This window comes from Lemur catta, chromosome 17 (genome assembly GCF_020740605.2).
Source record: "Lemur catta isolate mLemCat1 chromosome 17, mLemCat1.pri, whole genome shotgun sequence".
Lineage (NCBI taxonomy): Eukaryota > Metazoa > Chordata > Mammalia > Primates > Lemuridae > Lemur > Lemur catta.
In genome coordinates, this window is record NC_059144.1 from 7268259 (window position 1) to 7286157 (window position 17899).

The window sequence follows — 17899 nt, forward strand, 5'->3', positions numbered from 1 at the left end:
CAAGCTGGTGCTCACTCGGTGCCTGCCCTTCTTCCCTCCTCACAGAGGAGAACACTGGGGCCCAGACAGTGGGGTTTGAGGTCCACGGTGAGGTGGCTTCCGCCCAGGTCCAACCCCAGGCCACAGGGGCAGGTGGCCCTCCCCTGCCGCCGGAGCTGCTGACTCATCGGAGGTGGCTGCTCGGAAATTTTGCAGAAGAGGTTCCGAGGCGGCTCTGCCACAGCCCCAAGTCACGCATTCCAGGGCGACACGGGTGGGGACGCTCCACTCCAGCTCTGTCCAGGGGTGGTGGGTGGTGTCCCCGTCCCAGGCCCATGGGTGCCTGGCCCAGGGCTGTGCTGGGGCCCAGAGAGGCTTGGAGCATCCCACGGCTTGGGAAGGCTCCCTGGGGGAGGCGCATGGGCCTGCCCAGGAGAGGAAAGGGAGGGGACACTCTGAACATCACAAGGGGCTGCCAGGGGCCCTGGCCACCCCCAGAGTTAGGACAGACGGAAGGAGCAGGCCATGCGGGTCCCCGTGCTGGGGTCATCAGATGATTACCTCAACCTTGTGAGGCCCCCTCACCGTGGGGCCGCCGAGAGGGGGCTCTACTCTTCAGGAGCCCTTGTGCTGCCATCTGTGGAGTGGGGACAGTGTCACCCCACCTTGACTCAGGGAGCCACTGTCTGTGCCAGGCTGGACACAGGCCTAGGCCCGTTTAAAGGCTCGGCGTGTGTAGCAGCCCTGGCAATGACCAGTTCCCACGCAGAAGAGTAGCCAGCTCTGTGGCAGTCAGAGGCCAGAGCAGGACAGCTGAGCCCTTGGGCAGGGGTAGGGTGTGCTGGGTGGCAGGTGTGGGGGCCGCGGTCACTCAGGGACTTCCAATGTGGGCCCAGCACGGAGGCAGCCAGGGTTAATCATTTCCTCGAGGCCCTGACCCCGCCGGCCCTGGCCACTCTGCTCCTGCCTTCTGCTGCCCCTTGCGCCACCCCAGGAAGAGCCATGGGGCGCTGGGCCTGGGTCCCCAGCGCCTGCCCCCAACGTGGGCTGTGCCCCCTCCTCCTGCTTCTGCTGCTGCTGCCTCATGGGGCCCAGCCCCAGGCCGGCGGGGTGAGCACTGACCGTGGTTGCAGGGTGACCAAGGGGCCCTGGGATAAGGCCAGAGGGGGGGTCCCCGGGCAGGGGTGTGGAGTGGGCCAGGGGCCCAATGTGGGTGGCTCAGGTCATGGGAACTGCCTTCTGGGGGTCCTGCTGAGCCCCACCTGGGGGCTGTTGGTCCCGGAGTGGCCTTGTCTGGGCCCCTGTGGGCCACCCCTCTCTCTGGGCCCTGTTGGGTCCAAATGATGAAGTGGGTGCAAGGGCCTCCGAGGCCTCCCAGCTGCTCCAGCCACCCCAGAACTGAGCCTGGATTGTGACCCTGAGCCAGTCCCAAATGCCTGCTGGGCTTGCAGGGAGGAGCCGGGGCCCAGCCGAGGCCTTGGGGATGTCCAGTGTCCCCTGCCTGCTCCAAGACCTGAGTTCCCGATTCTGCCCGAGTGTGGGGCTGTCCCACACCGACACCCTTTCGGCTTCTCCTAGAACCACACAGGCCCCCCAGAACCTAAAGCCACAGCAACCCCTGGGACCTCCACGACCCAGGTGACCTCCGTGACCTCTGAGACCCCAGCAATGAGTACTCCAGAGGCAGAGAGACCCCAAGGTGGTGGGTTCCTGCCCCTACCCAGGGAGGCTCCCTCAAGCAGCAGCCCGCAGGGCCAAGGTGGGTCAGGTGGGCTGGGGGGGTGTCCTGCTGCCCCTGAAGGCCGGTTGGGGCAGTGTGGGTGGTCACCGGGATAACCCTGCCACCTCCTCCGCAGTGCTCACAGAGGACGGCCAGCCCTGCAGGTTCCCCTTCCGCTACGGGGGCCGCATGCTCCACTCCTGCACCTTGGAGGGCAGCGCCCGCAGGAAGTGGTGGGTTCCAGGTGGGGCAGGGGCTGGGCCCTGGTGGGGGTCTGGTCTGCCCTCTCCAGCCTGCTCCCGACCAGCCTGGCACACAGGAGGCGCTCAGCACACAGCAGGGGCATGGGGAGCTCTGAGATGGTGGGGCTGGGGTCGGGTAGGTAGATTTCTGGGCTGGGACCCCCGTGTCACCGCAGGTATGGCCCCCCAGGTGTGCCACAACTCACAACTATGACCGGGACAGAGCCTGGGGCTACTGTGCGGAGGCTGCACCGCCTGCAGAGGGCCCAGGTGGGTGCAGGGCTGTGTGGGGACAGTCTGAGGCCAGGCCGGGAGGGAGCCCCGGTGGGGGGCGGGGGCGGGGCAAGGTGCTGAGTGGGCTGGGGGCCAATGGCAGGCGGCTGACCTGGGGCAGGGGTGAGTAGCGGAGTGGCTCCAGGTTGATCCCACTGAACCCAGGAGTGGGTGGGGACAGCAGGGCCAGGGAGCCTCTCCCAGGCAGCACCCTGGCCCTCTGGGGGCCCGTGTGGCCACATGGCCATCGCTGGGGCCAAGGCGCCCCCTGGTGGTGAGGCCAGGCCTGTGGCCGCACGGGAGCGTGCTGGGCAGGGGACCCAGTGGGCGTGAGGGAGTGAGGGCCATGGAGTCTGTGGGGACGTGGGAGGGGTCTGCTGCCTGACAGTGGGGATGTCAGGTTCTGGGCGCCAAGGGCAGAGCCGGGCCGCTTGCCCAGGTACTGAGCGGGCACATGAAGGAGGAAGGGGAAGCCCGTCCCCCCACCCAAGGGACTTGCACCCTGAGGACCCCCGAGGCGCGACCAGAAGGTGGAAGGCCAGATGGAGGCCCTCGGCAAGCAGGGGTGTCACAGACTCATGGCCCCTCCCATGTGTTCCCAGCTGCCCTCGATCCCTGTGCCTCCAACCCCTGCCTCAACGGGGGCGCCTGCTCCAGCACCCAGACCTCCCAGTCCTACCACTGCAGCTGCCTCGGGGCCTTCACGGGCAGGGACTGCGGCACAGGTGAGGGGGCTGTGGGGGCCACGGGGGCCTCAGGGTCACAGGGGTCTGTGGACCGGAGTGAGCGAGGACTGGGAGGATGGGAGCACAGGGGCCTGCCGGGATCTGCACGGGGCAGTGGGGGGACAGCGTGTGGGACTCCCTGTGCAACCCCCAGAGAAGTGCTTTGACGAGACCCGCTACGAGTACCTGGAGGGGGGCGACCGCTGGGCCCGCGTGCACCAAGGCCGCGTGGAACGGTGCAACTGCTCGGGCGGCCAGGTCTGGTGCGAAGGCACCCGCCACACAGGTGCGCCGTGGTCGGGGGGGCCTGGGTGCTTTGGGGGGCCATGTCACTGAACCCCAGGTGGTGTCCCCATCCCCACCTGCACTTGCCCAAAATCGCCCAGCAACAAGCGCACTGGGGATGGACCCTTGTGGGACACCTTGAGGCCCCTGGCCCAGCTCCCGACCCTCCCCCCAGCCTGCCTGAGCAGCCCGTGCCTGAACGGGGGCACCTGCCACCTGATCGTGGCCACCGGGACCACTGTCTGTGCCTGCCCGCCGGGCTTTGCCGGGCGGCTCTGCAACATTGGTGAGTGGGTCTGCCATGGCTGGGTGCCCGGGCTGTGTCAGGGTGGACTCCACCATGGGCTGGCCTCACTGCCTGGCGTGCACCCGCAGTGCCAGCTGAGCGCTGCTTCTTGGGGAACGGCACTGGGTACCGTGGTGTGGCCACCACCTCGGCCTCAGGCCTCGGCTGCCTGGCCTGGAACTCCGACCTGCTCTACCAGGAGCTGCACGTGGACTCGGTGGGCGCCGCGGCCCTGCTCGGCCTGGGCCCCCACGCCTACTGCCGGTCAGCACCCGAGGCCACTCTGGGCTGCCGCGTGCACAGCAGGCAGGGTCTGTCCCCGGGAAACCGCCCAGCGGGAGGGCCGTGGGCCTGAGAACGCAGGGTCTGCCCCGGTGTTGGAAGCCCCTGCTGGGTGTCCTGGTGGCCTCCACCCCCACCCTGGGGGACAGTGTGACACCCCCAGTCCTCCCCCGCCCTCTCTGGGGGGCAGTGTGACTTCCCCCCCGCCCACGCTCCCGCACACTGCAGGAACCCGGACAAGGACGAGCGGCCCTGGTGCTACGTGGTGAAGGACAACGCGCTGTCCTGGGAGTACTGCCGCCTGGCGGCCTGTGGTGCGCAGCTGGCATGGGTCGGGAAAGCCCTGCCTCGGGCCCCACAGAAGTCACAGTGGGTTTCCCTGTGGCCCTCCTTCCTCACCCCTACTCCTGGCCACTGCCTCATCTGAGAGATGGGGAAACTGAGGCTCATGGGACTGAAACTGAGGCTGGGCAGGGGTCACATGGTGGGTTAGTGCCAGGGCTCAGGGGGCGAAGTGCCTGCCACAGTGGGTCAGTCTCCAGGTGACAGCCTGTGCAGTGCCTGCCTCCCTGCACAGCTGTGCCCGGAGGCCCCCAAAGACCGGAGGTCGGATGAACGGAGTGTGGACGACATGCAGGACGCCCAGCCGGCACGCTGGAGTCAGAGCCTGGGGGGGGGCAGCTCCCCACGAGGCAGCCTGCCCTCTGACCCCCATTCCCTGGGCTCTCATGCAGGGGTCTCTGCCCATCCTGGGCTTGGCCGTGGGGTCATGGCTGCTGGGAGGGACATGAACACCTCCAGGCCACTCTGGCTCTCACAAAACCTGTGATTGGGTACTGTTCCTGCATCCTACAGATGGGGAAACTGAGGCTCAGAGAGTGAGCCACGGGCCCACGAGGGCAGGGCTGGGCCCGAGCCCTGGACCCTCTTCTAGAAGAGCTGCCTAGGGCAGGGCAGAAGGCGGGCGGATCCCTGAGGGCCTGCGGAGGGTGGACAGTGGGCCCAGCTAGGACCCTCTCTGGCTGGTCTCTGCCCTGTGGACTGGTATGTGCGAGGGGAGCTGCCTCCGAGTGGGGGAGTGACCCGGGGCCTCTGCTCCCAGAGTCCCTGGCCAGAATCCAGCCCCTGCTCCCCGAGGTCCTGGTGACCCTGCCCGAGCCCGCCCCGGCTGGACGCCAGACCTGTGGCAAGAGGCACAAGAAGAGGACCTTCCTGCGGCCACGCATCATCGGCGGCTCGTCCTCCCTGCCCGGCTCCCACCCCTGGCTGGCCGCCATCTACATTGGGAACAACTTCTGCGCCGGGAGCCTCGTCCACACCTGCTGGGTGGTGTCCGCAGCCCACTGCTTCTCCAACAGGTGCGCCCCGGCCAGCCCCGGCCGCCGGAGCATCTAGGACCCGCCATCCTTGCATCGCCCACCTGCCCCTACCTGCCTGTCCTCAGGCACCTGCACCTGGCACCGCCCGTGCACCCACTTCCCTGCACCTCGTTAAGCTCGTCCTCAGCCCCCTCCATTGGCCATTATGTGGGGTCTCTGGCACCACACCGTCTAGGGAGCCCCAGCTCAGTCTCTGCCTGGCCTGCAGAGGGACCCAGTGCACATGGACAGAGGAAGTGGGGGGCGTGGTCCTGTCCTCCTCACAGACCCCACCCCTCCCAGGGCCTGGGTCAGATGGGGGGATATGGGGGATGGGGGATGAGTGGTTGAGGACACTGGGGGGACATGGGGGGATGGGATAGGCCCCATCGCCAACCCTGCCTCGGCTGCCCAGGTGTCTCACAGGCAGGCGTCCATCCTGGCAGGGATCCAGGGGGTGCGATGACAATGCATGGGAGTCCCAGAGTCACTGAACAGCCAGAGAAACAGGCCCAGCCCATTCAGCCAGCTCCTAGCAGTAGGGGCAGCTTGGGGCTGGCAGCCAAGGTGTGAGGCCCAGCCTTGCTCACGCCCAGGGAGGGGCCGGCTGGGGTAGGAAAGCCCAGCACGGTCCTGTCCAGCCCTTTGCTGTGCCGGGTGAGGGGGTCAATCCCTGCCTGGCGGGCTCTGGCCCGGACCGTGACACCCGGGGATTAGGGACAGGGGAGGGCAGGGGTCCAGCCAGCACCCCCATCAGTCACCCGAAGGGCTACCACGTCCAGGGTGGGAGTCCTGCCCTGCCTGCCCTCTGGGCACCTGCAGCAGACTCCTCGCTGGCCTCTAAAACGGGAGCCTGAGTCCTCCTTAGCGTGGAATGAGTGGGGGGCTAAGGAGCCGGCCCAAGGAGCAGGCATCCACCCACTCCCCTCCTGGAGTCCAGGGCAGGAGTGACCGTCCACACAGCAGGTGGGGAAACTGAGGCCCAGATCAGGGATGGAGGGGCTGACCTGCCCAGCCAGAGTGAGGGCTGTGTCTGGGGACCCCACCGGCCAGACAGGAGCGGGGGTGGGGCCTCAGGCAGGGCTGGGTGTCCACCCCCTTGGGCCGCCTCAAGGCAGACCCCACCTGTGAGTCTCCCCGCGGGGCTCCAGTGGGGTCGTCAGTAGAGACAGCCCCCTGGGTCAGCTCCTGCGTGTGCCTGGGATCACGGGGTAGCAGTGGCCTGCCATTCCTCCTGACCCCCAGCCCTCCACTGTCACAGCAGCCACTGGGGCACCTGCTCAGGCCTCTCCCGGGCCTGTGGGCTGCACTGCCAGCACCCCACCTCCCGGGGCCATCCCCACAGTGCTCGGGTAGGGGCCGGTGGGGGCTGGGCCAGGGGTAGGAGAGAGATGACCTCAGTGGCCAGGAGAGGGCCAGTTCTGTCTTGCTGCCTCCCCCCACACAGCCCCCCCAGGGACAGCGTCTCGGTGGTGCTGGGCCAGCACTTCTTCAACCGCACGACGGACGTGACGCAGACGTTTGGCATCGAGAAGTACATCCCGTACCCGCTGTACTCGGTGTTCAGCCCCAGCGACCACGACCTTGGTGTGCTCGAGGGCATGTCGGGCTGGGAGGGAGGCGGCTGGGCGGACGCACGGGGGGATAGATGAGGGTTCAGGACAGGGCAGCAAGGGTGCCCACCCCTCCTGGTCTCCTAGGCCATGCACCCCTCTGCCTGGGGGCTGCACCCGTGGGACTCCTTGGCCACCCTCTGCCCATCATGGGCCCCCAACAGCCTTTCCTCTCAGCCCCCATGCCCAGGCTGACCCCTGACCCCTCTCCTGCCCAGTCCTGATCCGGCTGAAGAAAAAGGGGGAGCGCTGTGCTGTGCGCTCCCAGTTCGTGCAGCCCATCTGCCTGCCGGAGCCCGGCAGCGCCTTCCCCGCAGGACACAAGTGCCAGATTGCGGGCTGGGGCCACGTGGATGAGAGTGAGTGGGGGGAGCCCGGCCGTGCCAGGGAGAAAGTAGCAGCCACAGGCTGTGCCCGCTGAGCACACCTTGTCCCGCAGACGTGAGCGGCTACTCCAGCTCCCTGCGGGAGGCGCTGGTCCCCCTAGTCGCTGATCACAAGTGCAGCAGCCCTGAGGTGTACGGCGCCGACATCAGCCCCAACATGCTCTGTGCCGGCTACTTTGACTGCAAGTCTGACGCCTGCCAGGTGAGCCAGGCCAGCCGTGCCCAGGACCAAGGTGGGGCTCAGCTGGACCCTCGGTCTCAGAACTGGTCCCTGGGGAGCCCAGAGCCGGGCGGCGCCCCGACCTGGCAGGGCCAGCCAGGGACCCTTGGGCAGACAGCTCACCTACTGAGCTGGCGGCCAGTCCCCGGCTTCCTCAGAGCAGGGCAAAGAAAGCTCCTCCTCACCTGGGTGGGGGACTGAGGGTCGCACAGAGCCCAGACAAGTCCCAGCTGTCCAGCCAGGGCCCAGGGCCGTCCATGTGACACCAGGCACGGAAGGCCAAACCCCTTTCCCAGAGTCCTCTCGGCCAGTCAACCCCGGTAACTAATGTTCATCAGGGCTCCCCAGGCCTGATCCCGTCTCAGCTGCTGTCGGCCGTGACATGGAGCAGCTGCTCTATGCCCCGTTTTATAGGTGGGGAAACGGAACCTAGACAGGTCAAGTCACTCTTGCAAGGCCCCCCAGCCCGGCATGCCCCTGGACCACACAGAGCAAGGAGCGCTGGGGGAAGTCAGAGTGGCTTCCTGGGGGAGGGGGTGTTTGTGCTTGACCCAAGGGATGCGTAGGAGCTTGCTGCCTGGCGAGGAAGGCATTTCTGGCAGTAGGAGTAGCATGTGCGGAGCATGTGGGGTGCATGCTGGCGGGCAGGGGAGGGGAGGAGGGTGTTGCTGGCCGTGAGGGTGGGAGGGAGCCCCGGGGGCCTCTAGGAAGGGGAGCACACCCTGGCTCGAGCGGTGCTGCGCCTTGCAGCTGGGGAAGGAGACAGCTTCTGTCTGAGGACGTTTGGGGAAGTGGGCCAGCTCTCTTACTCAGGACACCTCTGCCATCTGTCCCCCAAGTTGTCAGACATTCCAGTGTCATTTCTGGGATTGGGGTGAGGGAGGCTGGAGGGCGGGGGGTGCTGGAGCTGCTTTTGGGGTATCCCTGAGCCAGGCCCCTGGCTTTTGGCAGGTGGCTCTGACCAGTGTCTCTGCCCCAGGGGGACTCTGGGGGGCCCCTGGCCTGTGAGAAGAACGGCATGGCTTACCTGTATGGCATCATCAGCTGGGGCGATGGCTGCGGGCGGCTCAACAAGCCTGGTGTCTACACCCGAGTGGCCAACTACGTGGACTGGCTCAATGACCGGATGCGGCCTTCCAAGCGGCCCACGGCTCCCTCCTGAGACCCTGGAGGGGCATCTTCTCCGCTCCCCATCCTGCCTCTCTGACAATAAAGATGTTCCGGAAAACCCAGGCCATGCTTCCAGGCCCTCCCTCTGGCCTGGCCCTTCCTCCAGGCCACGACCTGGGCCCACGTCTGTGCCCAACTGGCCGTGGGTGGGGACCTGGAGCCAGCACAGTTCCTCAGTGGAGGTGGGAACCTGCCACCTTGCAGGGAGGGCCTGGCCCCATGGCCCAGGGAGTCCGGCAGGGACTTGAGTCCAAGCCCTCCCCGGGGCCCAAGCAGTGTCCAGCCCACACCCCCTCCTAGGTCGGCCCCCAGGCAGGTGTGTGGCCAGGGTCCAGGCACCTGGGTTGTCCCCGGGCAGGAAGTGGAAGCCAAGCCCAGGCCCTTGGGCCCTGGACGGTGGCGTGAGCCAAGTGGTGTGCAAAGGGTCACAACCTGATAAAGACAGGCCGTGTGGGACCCGCTGGCCGTCGTTTGACCTTCAAGACGGCAGCCTGTGACCAGCAGCTCTCCCCACACTATGCATTCCAGAGGGAGGGGCTGGAGACTGCCTCTGGCAGGGGCCAGGGAAGGGGCCACAGGCAGTTAGTGGGTCACTGCTGGTGCTGAACTTGCTGGGGCCATCCCGTTGCCTTGGCGCTTTTGAATGGACAGGAGGAGGTAGGGCCGGAGGCCAGAGGGTGCAGGGTGTGTGATAGGGCTAAGGGGAGACCTCTGGGGCACTGCAGTTTCCTCTCTGCTCTGCAGCCTGGAATGTTCTCTCCTGTGCCACCCCTCCTCCCCTTGGCGCTCCAGCCCAGTGGGTCCTCTCTCAGTCATGCTGCGTGGTCAGGCATGCATGTGGGCATGGCAGGATGCAGGCTTTGCCCAACAGCCCCGCCCTCCATCACTCCTGTGCAGGGTGCATGCAGAAACCCGACTCGTGCAGCTTAAGCACGTAGCAGGAAGTCAGCGGCCTGCTGACGTCGACTTGCCAGTTCTATCGTCTCCCTTCTGTCAGGACAGCAAAAGCGTTCCCAGAACCCCCTTCCCCTGCAGGGTGGCACCTAGCTCTCGTCTGCCCGAAAGGGCTGCAGAGCCACGCCTGGCTGCAGAGGAGGCTGGAGGTAGGGAACAGGATTGCCACAGCTGGCTCAGCTCAGTCTGGGCTGCAGGCTGGGCATTCACAGCCGGGCAGAGCCAGGTTCTGAGCAAAGAGGAAAGAGACAGGCACCGGGAGCCACCCAGCAGCCAGAGCCCAGGCGCTTCCCCCACTGCCCTGACAGCCATGCATGGGCCTAGAGCCCTCAAGCTCATTGAAGCCCTTGCCGCCACTGGAGACCCCTGCCCCTGCCGCTACGTTGGTTGCAGCCCCAGACAGCAACTGGGGCAGACACTGGTGCCAGTGCCCCAAGGTCATGGAGGGCAGGGCAGTCCCTCTTCATGAGCTTGGGGCCTCCAGCTGCCACCAGGGCTCAGTGACCTTGTATGGCTCCAGCCCCATCATGAGCCACGTCTGAGCTGAGCTCTCCCCAGTACCTCTCCCCTGTGAGTGCCGGGTGTTTTCAGCAATTTCTCTGTGTCTACTGAGATAAACATGAATCTTCTCGGATCCCTGAATGCAATGCCTGCATTTATAGGTTTTTCTGGTGTCGAGCCAGCCTTGCATTCCTGCAGTGAAGGGGACTGGGTGGGAATGTGAGCCAGGGGTCCTCCATTGCCCCTCCAGGGCTGCCCCACCTTCTCACCTTGAGCTTGGCCTCTGGGCTGTGTCAATGGGCTCTGTGCCCCTCGGTTTCTTGCTGGACCTTTGGGGAGCCCCAGCAGTGGGCTGGGGGAAAGGAGAGAAAGGAAAGCGGTACATAGTTTCCTGGCTGCCTTTTTTTGGGTGGCCCCAGTGTTGTGGGCAGAACTGTGTCCTCTTGCAATTCCATGTTGAAGCCCTACCCCCACACCTCAGAATGTGACCATGTTTGGAAACAGTTTTTACGAAGGTGATTGTAAGGAGGAGGTGATTAGGGTGGGGACCAATCTGTACAGCTGGCGACTGGGACGCAGACACGCACCCAGGGAAGGTGATGCGAGGAGACTCGAGGAGAGGACGGAGGTAAGAGGTGGGGAACGGTCACCCCTCACAGCTTCCGAGGGCCAGCCCTGCCCACACCCGGCCTCCAGAAACGTGGGTTGGCCAAGTTCTGTTGCTGAAGCCACCCAACCTGTGGCACTTCTTTACGGTGTCCCCAGCAAGCAGATGCACCCAGGACATACTGCCTTTCTCCTCCTGAGGTTCCCCTGGCCACTCCACCCTCCCCTGCCGAGCTCTTGCCCACGGATCCCCTGTCCTGACCACACCTTTGTAAACAAGCCCTCCTGGACTTGTCCTGCCACCGTTGCCACCTGTTGGAACCCTGGCCAATACGTGCTGTATTTTTTCTTAACTTTTTTTGATTGACTTGTATTTTGTTTAGGATTTTGCATTTATGTTTATGAGATTGGCCTATAATTTTCCTCTTATGTTCTTTGAATGACTATTATCAAAGCTATCCTGGCCTCCTAAGGTAAGTTAAAGAGTATCCCTTGTTTTATCAAAATTCATTGGAAGATTCTGTGTAAGATTGGAATGATCTACCCTTTGCAAGTCTGACGGAATTCACAGATAAAATTACCTATCCTGGTGTTCCTTACAGGAAAATATTTATTGATTCAATGTCTTTAATTATTCTAGTTTGCAATTTTATTTCTTCTTGAGCCAGTTATAGGAAGTCATCCTTTGAATAATTAATCTGCCTGATTTTTAATATTTAGTCCCATGAAGTTGTTCCTGGTGTTTATTCTCTTACTGTTCTCTCTCAGATGTATCAGTAGTCACTGTCACACTGTCTGCTGGCTTGCGTTGCTACCGTTGAGGAATCTGCTTTAAATCTAATTGTTCCTTTGTAAGTAATTTTTTCTGGGGTGGTTTTCATGATGTTTTTACTTTGGCCGCGGCAGTGTCACCGCAGCGTGTGCAGATGTGGGTTTCTGTCCTCATTTTATTCTGTCTGATGCAGCTTGCGCTTCACAGTCTTGCTCGGGCCAGGTGCTGCCGGTGCCCTCCCCATGGTGACTCAGGGGTCCAGGCTCCTTCTGTCTAGTGGTTCCAATATTCCATGGGGCTGTAACAGCTGGGGAAACTGAGGCACAGAGAGGGGGAGGTGCCAACCCAGGGTCACAGGGTTCTTGGCCAGTCTGGGAGTAGGCGCCAGGCCACCTCCTCCTCCTGGCAGGAAGTTTTCCCCACCTTGCAAAGCCCTGGCAGCCGCAGAGCCATCCTCTGGGGCCACGGGAGGGGCGTGGGGGGAGGAGCTCTCTGCTCCCCGGCAGCCCGCGTTTCCTGGGCCCATGTGGCAGCAGGTGCAGTTGTCAGGCATGCAGGGGCCTGGGTCAGGGCCAGCACTCGGGAATGCAGCAGGGCTCTGCCCTCCCTGCAGGGAGGAGCAAGTGCCAGGCGCGTCGGGCAGCGGATGTATCCGTGGCTACAACCCCCAACACCACCCGCCTCCACACCGGCTGTCCTAGGCCAGCCCCTCGGGGCTTGGATGTGTGGGGAGCATGAATGGGGCTCTGTGGCCCAGCAACTGTTCTGCGGAAGGCGTCTAGTGGCTGCACAGGTGACAGCGTGGGGGGGTGGTGCACAGAGCTGCTTCCTGGGGCTGGTGTCCCCCTCCTCGCCTCAGGTCCCACCAAGATGTCACTGCAGCATCAAAATCAACCTTCACGCCCCTCTAAGGCCTCTCAGATCCCCAGGGCAGTGGGGAGGGACGCCTGGGGCTTCCCCTGCGTCTGAGCCCTGCCTGGGGCCAGCTGTGTGGCTCAGTCCTGGCCGCCAGGTCCCATGCTGCTCTGAGCTTCTGTGTCCTCCTCTGTATGAGGCACGGGGAACCCAGCCTGGGGGTCTGCGTGGGATGAAATGAAGACTCACGCAGGCTCCCATAACCCTCCCCTCTCTCTTCCCCGGGTGGGCCTTGCACGGCTTGGCCAGGGTGCTCATGTTGCTGGGTTCATCCCCAGCTCTGTTCCCTCATCTGCGGGGCTGCTGCTGAAGTGCTGGCTGTTCCAGGCCTGTTACAGACGAGGGGCTGCCAGCTAAGGCATGGACCTGCCAGACCCCCAAAGCATGTGGTCTCCAGAAGAACCTGGAGTTGGCATCTCCAGCCTAGGCCAGACCCTGGGGACAGCAAGATTGGAGCCACAGGGTCAAACTCAGAGAGCTCAGGGATGGGGCTGCCTGGTGGGTCCTTTACGAAGCAGCATTGCCCCTCTGTGCCCGTCTGTGCCAGGCTGGGGGTGGGAAGACATGGGGCACCCAGTGGACCACGAGGGAGCCCCCTGCACTGGTCCAGGCTGCCAAGATCTCCACGCATGAGTGAGAACACAAGTGGACAGGTAACCAGCGCAGACCCTGGGGAACCCCCAGCCCCCCCAACTTAGGGCATGGAGGAGGCCTGAGGACTCAGGGGTGTCCCAGGCCAGGGCTGCCTGTGGTCAGCCTGTTGCCAGGGGTGTCTTATGACACCCTGGGCTGGTGGGAGGGGCAGGTGCCAGAGGGGGAAGCCAGGTTCATTGAAGACAAAATTTAAAGTAGGGAACCTGTTTGTAGGAACAGGAAGGGCCCCTCCAGGCTGCGTCCTTTGCTTTGCTTTTGGGAGAGACGCACCCCTCCGCCACCCCCATGAGGAGGTCCCGGTGCCCTGTCCTGCGCTGGGCTTGCTCCAGGGGGTGGGCGGCCTCAGGTGGCGCCGGTGGGGCGTGGAGACAGCGCCACTGGGGAGGGGAGCGGGCCATGTGGCTCCCCACCCGCAGGAGAGGCCGGGAGACCCCAGCGCCCCGCCCGGCTGGCGTCCCCGGTGTCGCGCCCCGCCCCGGCCCGCCCTCCTGGCCGGCCCAGGCCTCGGGAGCTATTTTGAAAGTGACCCTGGGCTCGGGCGCGGCGGGCGGGAACCATGACCGAAGATGACCGAGGCGGCGCTGGTGGAGGGCCAGGTCAAGCTGCGGGACGGCAAGAAGGTCGGGGCGCGGCGCGGGCGCGGGGCGGGCGGCGGGCGCGGGCGGCGGCTCACGGCTGTCTCTGTCCCCGCAGTGGAAGAGTAGGTGGCTGGTGCTGCGCAAGCCGTCGCCGGTGGCAGGTGAGCGGGGGCGGGGGCGCGGCGGCGGCCGGGCGGGCGGACCCTGCGCGACCCGGGGCCGGGCGGGCGAGCGCCCCAGCGCCCGAAATAGCCGAAACCGGAGAGCCCGGACTGGGGGCCGAGCGCTGAGCGGCGCAGCCCCGGCCGCAGAGCCCCTCCCGGAAGGGGAGCAACCCGGAGCCCCCGTCGGGTGGCCAGGGACGCCCCAGAAAGCTGCACTGCGGGTGCCCGGCCGGGTGGGTGGGTCCTGGCGCTCACCCCACCCCCTCCCCAGGCGGTGCTGTCCTCCGCTTGCGGACCCCAGACAGCGGAGCAGAGGGTGGCTTCTGGGGAGGAGAGAGGGGACATCCACATTGTCCGGGGGACCAGCCTCTTCCCCAGGCAGCCAGCGTTGGAGAGGGCCAGCGAGGAGCCCCCGAGTTTGGCAGCCTGGGCCAAAGCTCGGGGCGCAGGGGGAGGGCCGCGCCTGCAGCCTGCAGCTGCCTCAGGGGACAGGTGCCTCGGAGCTGGCCAGGCCCTGTGTGGGATGTGGGTGTCTTGAGTCCCGAGGGCTGCCAGGGTGTCTGTCAGCTCCCAGCAAGAGATGGTGGGGGACAGGGGGCTCCCTCCCCATTACGCCTGCTGTCCCCTTGGGCTGCCATGCCAGAGGGCCGTGGACAAAGTCACTTCCTGTCTGGGCCCCACGGCCAGGCATTTCTGCACTCAGTCCCTCGTGCCCAGACCCTGGGGCTGGGGGTGCTGTCCAGAGCCAAGTGGGGGTCCCGGTAGAGGAAAGTGGGGTCAGAGCCGAGGCATAGCCAGGCTGAGGGAGGGGAGGGCAGAGGCGTGGGTCAGCTAGGGTGGGGGCAGGTGGGCCGCTGCACGGTGGGGGTGCATGGGGGGACAGTGGTGGGGGCTGTGCAGGGCCTCCAGAGAGGGCAGGGGAGGCACGGGGCAGCGCCCCGCCAGAGGAGCAGGGGTGTGGATCAGAGGGTGCTTCCTGAGAGGCACAGGGGCCTGAGAGGGAGGGTCCTTCTGCTCTGTGGGGTGTGTCAAGGGTCCCCCGCACCAGGGAACATGTGAGTCTGTGAATGAACCTGGTGGCCACCAAGCATCTCCCGTGTTGCCAACGTGCACCAGGGCAGCTGAGAAGCAGGCGGTCACATTTGCACCGGAACGGGGGCCACGGGGGTCTGGGGAGACGCAGCCTTCCCCTGAAGGGGGCTCCGGGGCTGGGTTGGCTCAGGGTGGGAGGTGCCCCTGCATCCATTCTGAGCGCTGTAGCCACCGTCTCATTGTCCTGGGACCCCATGTGTGCTGGTCACTTCAGCACCCCCCTGGCTGAATCTGATGCCCTGTGGCATTGCCCAGGGGCCACTAACGTGAGCAGCTTGGGTGGGAGCAGCATCCCAAAGCCCACCTCCCCACCCTGTCCTGGCCAGGGGCCCTGACTCCCCTCCCCAGCCCTCCCCTCCCATCCAGATCCTCCTGAGCCAACCTGGATGGCAGCCCCCCCAACACCCACTCTGGGGAGCTCTGCCTTCACCCCAGCGCCTCTTGCCTGCTGCCTCAGCCCACCTTCCCCTGGACGGGCCCAGCCCTTGAGTGGACGCCCGGCTCTCTGGCCCTGGTGTGAGGGAGGGCCATGAGAGCTTGTTACCATGGCGATTTCCTTCCGGAAGGGCCCACAGAGGCAGGAGGGACGGGGAGCATGAGCACAGTGGAGTTTGGTTAGCGAACAAAGGAAAATGTCTTTATCCAAGTGCACGGTCGGAAGCCGTGGACGTTCCTGATGGGTGGGACGTGCTCGCTGAGGGACGTGGAGAAGCTGGGCAGGGGGAAGGGACACAGCCAGTCCGAGCCGGGTCCTCCGCCTCGGTGTGGGACTGTAGGGTACTCTGCTGGGATCGTATTCCTCGGGGTCACGACCTCTGTCCTGACCGGAGAGTGCGTGTCTGAGTCCCCTCACCAGCGGAGGACAGTCCGGGCCCAGTCCTGGCTGGGGCTCACTGCTGGTGATGGGGCAAGCCCGCCCTGGTCTCAGCCCCTCTCTCCCTGTCCCGTGCCGAGGCTTGCGATGGTGAGAGGGGACCACTCTGACGCCCTGAGGCGGCCGCGGCCACCGGCCAGGCACCCAGAGGTGATCGGGGAGCAGCCAGGGCTGCAAGAGTAGCTGGACGGACCACCAGAGTCCTGGAGCTGGCAGGGCCCTTGGGGTCATTGTAGGCAGGAGGCTGGGGCCCGGAAGCCCAGGGGTCTGGCCCGAAGAACAGGACTGTTGAGGTAGAGCCCCGGTTTCCTGCCCGCCCCCTCCTGGCCGGCTGGAAGGGCAGGGCCTGCTCTCAGGCCGAGGGGACATCAGCTTAGTCTGCCCGTCCCTGCTCTCGGATCCTCTGCTGAGTTCCTGGTGGGCAGCGATCCCCCAACCTTGCCTCACCCTCCCATGCGGCCCAGTGGGGTTGAGCCCTGCCTGTGGGGGGTCCCTGTCACATGGTCACGGCAACAGCACAGGCCTTGCACCCACACACAGGAAGCCTGTGAGCCCAGAGCTGCCCGTGTGGCCCGTGCTGTGCTTGGGGCCCCCGACCTGTGCAGCCGTCAGCCCTGCTAACACGGAGTTAATTTCTGGAGGATGTGGGTCTCTGGGGGTGGTGACGAGACAGGTCCCTTCCTATGTTGGCATCTCCTGGCTTTGGGTTATTTGGGCCTCTGTTTCTTTTCCCGGGAACGGGGCTGACATCTCAGCTGCGGGCTTTGGGCAAGGTGCTGGGGGCGGCCAGTTCTCCTGTCCCCGTGGAAATGTCACAGAATAGGGCTGAGCTTCCTGTAGCTTGTTTCAGGACAGCACATTTGAGCGCCAGGGTTCCACTCTTAGCTCCCCTCACGCAAGCTGTGCCTGAGATTGTCGCTTGTCCTGGAGCTTCCTCATCCTCAACTGGACTCTAGTGCCAGTCCCTGCCTGGGCGAGAGGGCCTGGCCCTGGCCCTGCACGGCCCGACGTCCGGAGCCTTCCGTGTCAGTGCGTGGGCAGGGGCCCCCTGTACCCACACCCCCCGTCTCCTGCCGGCTGCTCGGCGGTCCCCAGCCTGCTGACCCTCAACAGGGTCCCCTCAGGCTCCGCCATGCCCGTCTGCTGAGAGCACCGCCTCAAGGTCACCGCGATCTCCGAGGGCCAAGTCCCATGGCCGCTCCCCTGGCCTCCGTCTGTGCCCAGCAGTGAGGACCCTCCCCGCCTCCCGGCCTCCAGCTTCCCTGGGCCTCTGCCCCATCGGCCATCCTTCTGCCGCATCCCCTCCTCCTCCTCCCCGCGGGAGGCCCGAAGCTGCTCTCCCGCCTGCCTGGCTCCGAGGCTGCCGTGTGCTCGTGACTCCGCAGTTATTTTTACATCTCCAGACGCCTGCGTCCAGCTGCCTGTGTGCATCGCCACGAGCTGTCTGGGGGGCTTCTCAGCCTCATGTGTCCAGGAGATCCTCCCGTCCTGGCCCCCACCTCAGAGGCCCCTCCCCAGCCATCCTGCCCAAACTTGGGGAGTCCTCCTGGATTGCCAGCTTCCCGCAGTCCGGTGGCCACCAGCCGGGAGACCACAGCCTGGGCTGTTTGGCCCCAGCCAGCTGCGGCCACAGTGCGTCCTCCTGGATGCTGCAGCACCTCCGAGGCCCCCACTGCCGCCCAGGGCCATTCTCCACACGGCGGCCAAGGTCGGCTTTGAACGGAGCCAGGCCGGTCCTCTCTGCTCAGAGCCTTTCGAGGTCCCTGGTGCCTGGGAGCGGAGCTCCCTGCGTCGGTCACCGGGTCCACCAGGTGCAGCCTGCCTACGCCTCGGGCCACTGTCCCACTCCTGCTCAGGCTGGCCTGGCCCTCTGGGTCCCTGCAGAGGCCACGCTGCCCTGCCTCTGGCTACTTCCCCTAACAGTGCTATTCCCTGTGGGGCTGCTGTGCGGGGCCGGTTCCCTCCTGGGAGAGTCAGTCCCCGCCCAGCTTTCCTTGTCTGTGGGCTCATCTGTGCCTCTGCCATCTCTGCCTGTAGAGCCAGCTCCACGGGAGCCGGGCTTTGTCCCCCGGGTCCTGGGCTGCTCACAGAGTAAACACGCTGTAGGCATTTGCAGAACAGGCTGGGCTCAGTGCTGGTGGACGCCAGGTCAGGCTGGGACAGAGCCAGAGGGTGAGGGGGTTCTGAGGGGCCCAGTGGGGGTCTTTCAGCGCCCTTGAAGGGCTGGCAGGATTTGCCCTGACGTGTGCT

The 17899-nt window shown here is 65.3% G+C and overlaps 2 protein-coding genes across 5 annotated transcripts in view; both read left to right on the top strand.

Moving 5' to 3' along the window:
* Positions 1-902: 902 nt before the first annotated feature.
* HGFAC (HGF activator) lies at positions 903-8602 on the top strand. 2 transcript variants are annotated; one of them, XM_045528230.1, is made up of 14 exons: positions 903-1089; positions 1558-1738; positions 1836-1932; positions 2132-2211; positions 2817-2939; positions 3094-3225; positions 3400-3510; positions 3600-3774; positions 4021-4106; positions 4895-5150; positions 6598-6737; positions 6982-7122; positions 7203-7351; positions 8321-8470. In XM_045528230.1, exons 1-14 carry the CDS (start codon positions 982-984, stop codon positions 8375-8377), a joined length of 1836 nt encoding a protein of 611 aa, XP_045384186.1. In that variant the 5' UTR covers positions 903-981; the 3' UTR covers positions 8378-8470. The 2 variants fall into 2 exon arrangements, with proteins under 2 accessions (XP_045384186.1, XP_045384185.1); XM_045528229.1 differs by having other exon boundaries at positions 905-1089; positions 8349-8602.
* A 3284-nt stretch (positions 8603-11886) lies between these two features.
* DOK7 (docking protein 7) overlaps positions 11887-17899 on the top strand; it is a 32614-nt gene continuing 26601 nt past the window's right edge. The window contains exons 1-3 of one of the 3 annotated variants that reach the window (XM_045528468.1): positions 11887-12165; positions 12835-12940; positions 13635-13680. In XM_045528468.1, the coding sequence (XP_045384424.1) occupies positions 12917-12940; positions 13635-13680 (70 nt within the window). In that variant the 5' untranslated portion in view covers positions 11887-12165; positions 12835-12916. Of the gene's footprint in view, positions 12166-12732; positions 12941-12963; positions 13562-13634; positions 13681-17899 lie in introns of those variants that run through there. The other 2 variants (XM_045528466.1, XM_045528467.1) reach the window with 2 other exon arrangements.

What these genes read in the sequence shown, in the direction of transcription:
- HGFAC (XM_045528229.1), top strand. Translation starts at nt 982, where the DNA reads ATGGGGCGCTGGGCCTGGGTCCCCAGCGCCTGCCCCCAACGTGGGCTG. An exon ending in CCCAGCCCCAGGCCGGCGGG is followed by an intron (nt 1,090 to 1,557) that starts GTGAGCACTGAC and finishes GGCTTCTCCTAG; the next exon opens with AACCACACAGGCCCCCCAGA. An exon ending in CGAAGGCACCCGCCACACAG is followed by an intron (nt 3,226 to 3,399) that starts GTGCGCCGTGGT and finishes CCCTCCCCCCAG; the next exon opens with CCTGCCTGAGCAGCCCGTGC.